We start from the raw sequence: 9695 nt of genomic DNA on the forward strand, positions 1-9695 counted from the left end.
GAATGCAATGTAATGAATGGTGGCCTTCAGCAGATCGACATTACCAAAGCTGGCCTTATTATTATTATTATTATTGATGTTGTTATTGTTGTTGTTGTTATTGTAAGGTAAGGTACATGGAATGAATATTGTGCATAGAGATGCCGGAGGGTAGAGCATGTCAATTTGTTTGGAATTTCATAATTGGGATACCGTACAAATGATGAGGAGGCTAACAAGAGATTTTCGAGCTCGTCTGTTTGCTTATATTTCTCTTTTTCTATAGTTGTCCGTGATAAGATCAAGACGAGCAAGGCAGCAGGCCAGTCTGTTTCAGTTGTGGTGCTTTTGCATAATATAAGGAAATTTGAAAATCTAAAGCGAGCGGGAGATGAAATCAATTAGCAGTATTCACTTTTGCAGCATATAAAGTACAAGTCCTAGCTCCCTTCGTGAGGCGGGCCTTAGCACGCCCATAGCAGGCCAACATGCCAACCGGCCCAATAAAGATCTGCGCAAAGGATATACCTAGTGGTGGGCACTGGGCCGGGTCGGCCCACAAGCCCGCTCGCTTGGCTCGCTTTTGAGTTCTGCTTGACCCGGGTCGGCGTGGGACAGGTCCAATTCGGCTCACTACTGTAACGGGCTACAGGAGTTGTTCAGCCCGTCGAGCCTAGCGCGCAAGCTGAGCCTAATTGTAAGCGGTTCGACCCGCTTAACCCGGCACGTTGGCTCCCATATCCTATTTTCAATTAGGATAAATTACACTATACTCCTATGAACTTCTAGTTGCATTTAAACCCTCATGTACTTCAAATTCACACTAAAACCCCCAATAACTTTTATAGGAACCCAAACCATATTTTCAGTAAATTACACTAGACCCCCAATAACTTTCAAAATAGCTTTATTTTAGGGTTTTTTTGTTCTAATTTAAGGGGGTTATCTACAAAACTCGGAAAGTTATTAGTGGTCTTCTACAATTCCAAAAAGTTACTGAGGGTTTAGTGTGATTTTCAACGTTCATGGGGTTTTAACGAAAAACGCTTACACTTCATGGGGGTTTAATGTACTTTACCCCCAATTACCGCCTTTTCAATTGATTTTATTTATTAAATAATAAAGAAAATTCATAAATTTTAAATTTTACACCAGATTGTAAATTTGCAATACATGCATGTATTGCTAGATTTTTGTAAAATCTATTCGAACAATGCACAACATTTATTCAATATTTTTTTAACTACATTTTATGATATATTTACTATGTTACATCTTTGTCATTTCTTATATATTATTTCAAGAAGCTATTGCTCAAGAGGATATTTTCTTTGAAAACAATCATGATAAACGTTCTAAAAATTATTTCTTGTCTAATATTCAGGAATTTATTATTTCAAGTAGAGTAGGACTTGTTCCGAACCACGTAAAATCTCTGTGTTTGTTTTGTTTCTCTCTGTCATTCCATACAAATATACACTTTTACTTAATAAAATTATTTTTTATTTCAATAATGGTTTCATTGTTAGTTAATTACATATAATTTTTAAGTTCTAAACAGTGCTTAAAAACTGTTTTGAAATCGGGGGATACCCTCCCCCCTAATGACGAGGGTTGGAGATTTCTCGATGAAATTGCAGCAGGGGGGCCGCCTTCTCCACCGCCGCCGCCAAAGATCTCTGTACTCGCCCGCGCGCCGCCGCCGCAACACGACCCTCGCCTGCGCCACTGGGTCAGAAGACACCGCCCGATCTCGGCGCCCGCGTCAGACCCACAACGCATCGATCGTCGCTGAGGAGGAACGACGCTACCTTCCTTCTGGCAGCGCTGTCGAGGATCCGAGTTGGGTTCCGGGCCTCGCTGGCTTCGGCTCGCCATTGAGTACCAAGGAGATCGAGTGGGACGGACGGACGGACGGACAGAGAGAAAGCAAAGAGGGAAGAGTGAGAAGTTGTAGGGGGCTAATATCGGAATAATCCTTTTTCATATAATGTATATAACTTTAGATATAACAATTATTTTTTTTTTTTGAAAATGCTCTAGTCTAGACATTACCTCACTTTAAAGGGATGACATAATAAGGGGGCTAAGATACGAGTATAATTTTTTTCCCTCCAAAATACACGACAATTATACTTCTTCCTTCACCCCCCAGAAAAACTGAATTCTTAGTTCCGTACAAGATTCATTGACATCTTGCTTTATATTTCACATATAAGAAGTGGGGATCCTGCTAGGTAGGGGTAGTAATACTAGACGAACGCAAGCCTTTCCCATCAGATGCCCGCATGTAAAAAGACCACGACCATGATTCCAAGATGTAGGAAACTTAATACAAATCACATAGAACCAGTATGTCTAACAAGAATTAACAAAAAAAAATAAAAATAAAAATAATCATCGCCAATTTATGCGCCCCCTGTAAACAGCAAAAGAATGGTTCTTAGATCCTCTCTATAGAGGAGGGCTCCAAAAACCTGGCCCTTTTCGACTTTCCGGAAGCTATGCTACTTTGGGGAAGCTAGCGAATCTCTCGGTAGCATTATAATTATAAAATGAGCACGCGCCGCCGTCTGAATGAATTGTTTTCTCCTCGTATGTACCACTAAAGATTTCACGCAAAGCAGAACAATTGTATGCCGTCCTAGAGATGAAGATGCAAAAACTACCAAGCATCGCTAGGAACTGGAGATGAAGGTGCCGACGTAACCCAAGCCCACAACAAAAAACGCAAAAGATTGGAAGAATATGTATATGTGGTAGTAATCTCTCCCAAATGTAACATCATAGCAGGCGCAGAAGAAGAGAAAGAATGCAAATCCAAGTTCCGGCAGATTAATCCTGAAGAGGAAAATATGTCAAAGATATTAGCAACAGCCCACTCGATTGCATATTAAGAAACCTCTCCTACCTGTCCCTGTACGAGCGCGGTTTAGATTTTTGCAGCAAAGGAGTTGTAAGGGTAGCTTTCGGAACACCTCCAAGCTTCTCCGTCACCACCCACTCATTTACACTCCCTGCTCCTGTTAGCCCAATCAGGGTTGCTCTAATTCGGTGCATCGCCATCACATTCTCAAACAGAATCCAAAACGGAATTAGATGTATAGAGCTGTGACGTGCAAAATTGATAGCGTCAAACATCGGGTGAAAATAGATATTAAAAGTTCAAAGCAACTCTGTCGGAATGTGAACAACTCCCCACACAGGAATCTGTAAATGAAGAATATCAAACCTAGGGTTTCTGATTGCATTCAGAAGCGTAATAGTTGTAGGAATATGAACGACTCCCCATACAGGAATGCTAACTTCTGGAATAATGACTGATGCCGGAATTATGACACAGTACAAAGAAAAGGTGACGATATGAGATATGATCTTCCGCACGAAAAAGAAGCTGTACAGCACATAAAGCTTCTTCCATAGAGATACTTCCTGCTCCATGATAAATGGATATTAGCGTTACGCACCAGAACTAATCAATGTTCACGTGCGTTTTAATTTGCTTTCCACACATAAGGCTAACCTTTGTAGTCATAATCTCCTTTGCCGTTTTTCTAAACAAGTTTGCAGCCCCACTGGTCCAGCGATGTTGTTGATTCCTGTATGCCTTGAAATCACTTGGCAGCTCACTTTTCACCTGGGAATGATTGTAACATGTACATTAATACCATGATAAAAGATTTAGTATCATGTTATCCCTTAGAGAAATAAATGATGATTAATATTCAAGTAAATATAGAGAAAACATACATTATTCTCTATTGCAAGGATAATGACAACAACAACAACAAAGCCTTCATCACAAATGTTTGAGCTCAGCTACATGAATCCTACTCTTACATTCTATTCTATTATGGGGCCATCTCCTCTATTAAGTTCACTATGATTGCATCATTTGTAATTTGCTTCTAACCAAGTTCTTTTACGTCTACTTTCAAATCTCTTTGCTCTATTAGATATAATATTATCACTTTCCTAACCAGTGCACTAAGAGGTCTCCGTTATACATGATCAAGCCACCTTAATCAATTCTCTCTTATTTTATCCTCAATAGAAGCGGCTTTTAATGTACTACGGATGCACTCACTTCTTCTCCTATCTTTTAGTGTATGCCCACCAGACCATCTCCACGTTCTCATTTTTGCTACACTCAAATTGTTGCACATGTTTTTTTAATGCACAACATTCTGATTCCTGTTCAAGCAGATATAGGAAATATATACAATATCTGTTGCAAGAATAATGGCCCATGAGTGCAAGAGAAGGGATTAAAATTGTTGTTCTGGTTTCCCTACTTTGATCACTTAATACACACAAGATTTTATACATTATCTGTTGCAAGAATAGCGGCCGATGGGTGCAAGATAAGGGATTCAAATTGTTATTCTGTTTTCCCTACTTTTGGTCACTTAATATACACAAGAGATCCTTGGCCATACTTGAAGGCAGTAACTTCGCCTCCATTTATATTCTTGAAAAAAACAAAATAAGCAGGTATAACTTCTGATATATTAACTTGCAATTACAAGGGTTGTAGGCTTTTTCTTTAAAATTAAAATGTATTTAACCCGAAAAATCGGTTTCTTTAGCATCTATAACCTGAGGGTCAGATGAACTGTTTGGTTCAGTAAGAGTTGAAAACAAGAAATAATCAGTTAACATGGGTCTATTACCGTAAGATCGCCAAGGTACACAAACTTCCATCCATGGAGACCTGCCCGAACAGCTAAGTCCATGTCCTCTACAGTGGTCCTGTCGTTCCAACCTCCAGCTTCATCAAGAGCTGATATTCTCCAGACGCCAGCAGTTCCTGTAAAAATGAGACAATTTCAACATGTTTATTTTTCATATCACGAAAAGTAAATATCATAAAGAAAAGAACCTAATGCAAAATCCTACAAAATAAAGAGACAATGACTAAGGCTGCTGTCGTCTTTACCAAACCACTAAATGCTTCCTACTTAAGCAAATAGGTCACCGAGGGGTCATCATGACTTACCATTAAATCCGAAGAAGGCATGTGTCCATGAACCTGCTTCCTGCTCAACTTTGAAGTGGTAATCAAGGGTCATCTTCTGTATCCTTGTCATCAGGCACTCACTGGAGTTCACTGCAAAATCGCCCGGGAAATGCCACGTCAGCTTCCTGTCATTTGAAAAATAATATATCAGAATGAATAGAAGTTTCTATGCAAACTGGGTCCTTAAAAAAATAAATTTCAGACTAATGAATTGCCGTGTAATGTAGTTAACAAATTCATCAAGATACATATGCTTGAAAAAGTATGTGAATTCCGTCAAAAGTCAACTTTCTGATGCAGGTATGGGTAGTTAAGAGTGACCAAAATGGACCCAAGCAAACTTTTAGCTGGAAAAGCAAGTATAATCTTCATGAGGAGAGAAGTCTAGCAATGATCTTATTTACCAAGGAGAAAGCATCATACTGTGAAAAACAGGAACTGAATATCAATAAAGAACATTGAAGACCAATTACAGGAGGCTATATTATTCCTTTTGGTATCCTGAAAATATTCAATTAAAGAAACTTTCCATATGTACTGAAACCAACATACATTGAGATACAAGTAATTGTTCAAGTTTCAAAATCAAGAACAAGAGCTGAATCACTCTTTAATACCATAACCATGGGGTACACAATAAAAGAAACCCTGTTTACAGAGTCCTGAAAGTCAATTTTTGTGTGAGTTACGGCACATTAGTTGCTCTGTTGAAGCTAATTATGAAAAACTGTGTACCCAATGGAACTTCTGGAATTGATCAAGTGGATGGCTTTAACGGGTAGCTGAAATTAATGATAATGTATGCTATCAATAATATGAACACTTTCCAAACCAGGAGAGAGATGCCTCACTTTTTATAACAAATGAAATGGGCTTTGAACATGAATTTGTGCACATAGGAGGTACAATCTCGCTCATTTCATCCCTACAGTTTTCTGAAACTGAAATGTCCTCTGTGCACAAATTATTTACATATCAAAATTTCATTCTTCGTGCACACACTCTTAAGTCTGAACGATCAAATAAGGGAAAGTAAAAAATAATAATAAACTACCATATTTATGAGTCACTAACAAAATTAAATGACATAGCAGACAAAACAAGAACATACCGAATTCCCAACGTGCTTGAACAAGAGAGACCTTTGGGTTATGCACAAGGAAAGGGATAGTTCTCATAAGAAAGTCAGATGCTGGTTGGAAATCAGCATCAAATATAGCAACAAATTCACATTGTTGAACGTAGCTATACCGCATGCCTTCTTTCAAGGCACCTGCTTTGTATCCCTTCCTGTTGTTTCTAACCTCGTAGAATATATTCATGCCTTCACTTGCCCACTTCTTGCATTCAACTTCTACCAAACCCTATAAATTAGAGAAAAACAGAAAACAAACAATCAGATATGTTAAAAGCATAGCAGCATCATGCCTTTCTTGTGCTCATTTTTTGAACATGTAACTGAACTAGCTCCCTCTTATCAAGTGGGAAGCTTTTCTTAATAACATTTTCCAAATTGTTGCATGTAATGAAACATATCCTACATAGCAAGTATGATAAAGAAAGTGAACATCTTAATTCACAAAATACAATTAACTAATACCTAACTCACAAGTCACATCAGTTACAGTTGTATTTTGAGTTTTGATGAGTTACTATTTATACACAACCAGAGTTTAAGTCGAATTTCAATTTTCTCAAGAAACCCAGAATGAATCCTAATTTAGTCTTCAAAACTTATTAATTAGTTGATCAATATATCATGTGCAACCACATCCAACTTGCACCTCTAGCACAAACTGTTGCCAACATGGCATGTCCAGCCTTAATGGATCACTGAGTCTTCAAAGTCTAGACCAATAAAATTAATGTATAGTTGATCACTAAAACCAATACATGGCAATGGCAGAAGCAACTTGGGCCATGAATTGAATATAAATCAAAATCAACACAATGAGCTGACAGAATAATCTGAAATGATCTAACTTAATCATCCTAGTTTACACAATTCTATATGTATCTTTTACCTGGCCAAGATGGAGAATATATTTCACGAGTATTTAAAAAGAGGGAAAACAGAAGAAAATATATGCCATAGGATGTTCATGACTACAAGCTACAATTGTTTCTGTAACCAATAAGGGCTAAAGATAAGATGTTTGATAATTTCAAACTTTTACTTTTAATAAAATTTTCAATAGAAGTAGGGATGAGAATTGATGTAGCTGACTGAGGGAAAAAGCAGCGATTACATAGGTCAGAAGAATCCGGTTTCCTATTAAAGAATCGGTTTCCTAAAACCACAGTTTGATATAAACAAGTGACTATAGTCAGTTTATATAATAAAAAAAGAGATTACAGTCGGTCTCTTTACATGTATCTTTGACGAAAATTTCCAAGTAATCATAGTATTTGATAAAAATATAAGATTTTAAACTTGTGAATTCAATGCAAGGTAGCAAATTCTCACTGAAAACACCCCCTTAGAAATATTCTACTCTGTAATAAAAAAAGTCACAAATTGACTTCTTTTAATCGAGTAAATCATTTATGGTAAATAATGCCAAATAAGTGTTGAATGCCCAACCACAAAGCAACATCTAAAAACCAATTGGGCCTACCAACTGACAAGCCCAAAACAATATAGGGGTGATTTGCATATATACCTCTTAATCATGGGCATTTGCAAAAATACCCTCCAATATAAGTATTTGCAAAATTACCCCATAAATCATCAAATTTTAAAAAATTACACTCAATGCAATTAATTATTAACTTTAATAAGCTAATTATTATAATTATTTGATAAGCTTGAAAAGTATCAACAAAATAGCAAATTTTTTATCACCAAGTCGATGATCTGTTGATTTTAAGGGCATTTCCCCCTAAGTCAATGATTTACGCGGTAGTTTTGAGAATACTAAGATTTGGGGGCATTTTGCAAATACCAATTATTTAAGGGCTAAATATGCAAGTAACCAAAAACATAACCATTAAAGCAACAATTGTGAAAGGACACCATTAGGGCTCTTTGAGGTGACATGTTTCACGAGATCCACAATACATAAGATACGTCCCAACCCGCTTCCTATTTACAAGAGGCATGTACATATCTTGCGAATAATGAAAGCATGTATATGCCCAAGAAGAAATTTTCAAAATAGCCCCAAACCAATTTTTTTAAAAATCGACCCTCTTACGTTTTTATTACAGAAATAGACTCTTTTTCTGGCTACAATAGCACCGTGGCTAGAAAGTGAGTCTATTTTTTTTAAACGTCTTCCTAATTAGTCGGGGTTTCCTGGTCTATTTTTTAAAACGTCTTCCTCATTAGTCGGGGTTGCCAACCCTGACTAATTTGGCTAAAAAATTGCAAGTCCTAATTAGTCGGGGTTGCCAAATTAGTCGGGGTTGGCAACCCCGACTAATTAGAAAGGCGTTTAAAAAAATAGACCCACTTTCTGGCCATTTTGTTTGAGGCTATTTGAAAATTTCTTCATATGCCTAATCATTTATTTAAGGAATTTAAAGGATGTACACATAGAGAGCAGAGAAACTTAAAATCAAGTCTACCTTAACCGTCAGATCAGTCGAGTCATCAAGCACTTGTATTATCAGGCGATTTGATGGCCATGATAGCTTGCAGGTTGCTCCGATGGAAAGCTTATACACCTGCCCGTAAAATTAAAAATAAAAGAATATATATATATGTGACAAAAATGAGATGATGAGCTCAGATTCTTATTGTGAGCTAGCCCAATAGGCTGCTCAAAATGATGATCGACACCGCCCATCGTGATTTACACTCACCATAATCTATATGTAGAAAAGATTATATTATTTTAAAAAATTTAATCATTGTTTTAGCTATGTGTAGAAGCGATGACCGTTAAACTGCCTGAAAAATCAACATATGAAACTAGTTTGATTCATATTCTAGAATACTTCAAATTATATATCATATATATATTTTATAACGTGTTGAACAAGATGTACGGTGCCGATCATGAATGTGATGACTCGATTAGTCTAGCTCATGATAAAATAAAAAAGAAGATTGGTTTTTTTTTTTGGGTGGGGGTGTTTAAAATTTTAGGAAAAGAAGAGTAAAAGCATAAGTGTGGACCTCTTTCTCATTGTACATTGGAATTTGGACAAGGACCATGGGGTAAGCTACACTCCCGGCCTCCACATCCTCCTCCTCAATCGGTTCCCAATTGTACCTCTTCTACCGGCTCCACCCGGAGCAAACTTAACGCGCAGGCTCGACCGCCGCCATGTTCCGAACAGCCACCTGCAGCAGCAGCCATTACGCGACATCACCATGCAGCATCGCCGTTCGCCGAGCCCTCATCAGCGGGCGGCAATCGCCTTCGAAGCGCACGGCAACCAGCACGGATCGGACCCGCCTCAGGATCGAGCGATCGCTCCGGCCGATCTGAACGCTCCCCTCGATTTCCCCCGACGACGGAGGCTCCGGTGAGAGACTGGGTGGCGGTTGAAGACGGGTAGAGGAGAGCGGATGTGGTTGTGGTCACCGCCATATGAATGGTTAGTGTTAGCGGCGGCGCAGAGACGGCCGCGAGACGAAGAGGAGGAGGAAGGAGGTGAGGAATATGGGTGCGGTTATCCTCACCGCCATCTCCGGCTAATTCGGGTAATTTAGTCGTCTAATTACGACGACGACGACAGACGACAG

The 9695-nt window shown here is 38.3% G+C and overlaps 1 protein-coding gene across 1 annotated transcript; it reads right to left on the reverse strand.

The window, feature by feature from the left end:
* LOC109832550 (probable mannan synthase 3) lies at positions 2233 to 9249 on the reverse strand. Its single transcript, XM_020399890.1, has 9 exons — positions 9123 to 9249; positions 8570 to 8668; positions 6111 to 6363; positions 4979 to 5089; positions 4653 to 4789; positions 3503 to 3616; positions 3212 to 3411; positions 2891 to 3088; positions 2233 to 2820 (listed from the first exon to the last, which is right to left on the reverse strand). The coding sequence occupies exons 1-9, from the start codon at positions 9159 to 9161 to the stop codon at positions 2658 to 2660; spliced, it is 1314 nt and encodes a 437-aa protein (XP_020255479.1). The 5' UTR covers positions 9162 to 9249; the 3' UTR covers positions 2233 to 2657.

The sequence above is a fragment of the Asparagus officinalis genome, chromosome 3 (assembly GCF_001876935.1).
Source record: "Asparagus officinalis chromosome 3, Aspof.V1, whole genome shotgun sequence".
Classification (NCBI taxonomy): domain Eukaryota; kingdom Viridiplantae; phylum Streptophyta; class Magnoliopsida; order Asparagales; family Asparagaceae; genus Asparagus; species Asparagus officinalis.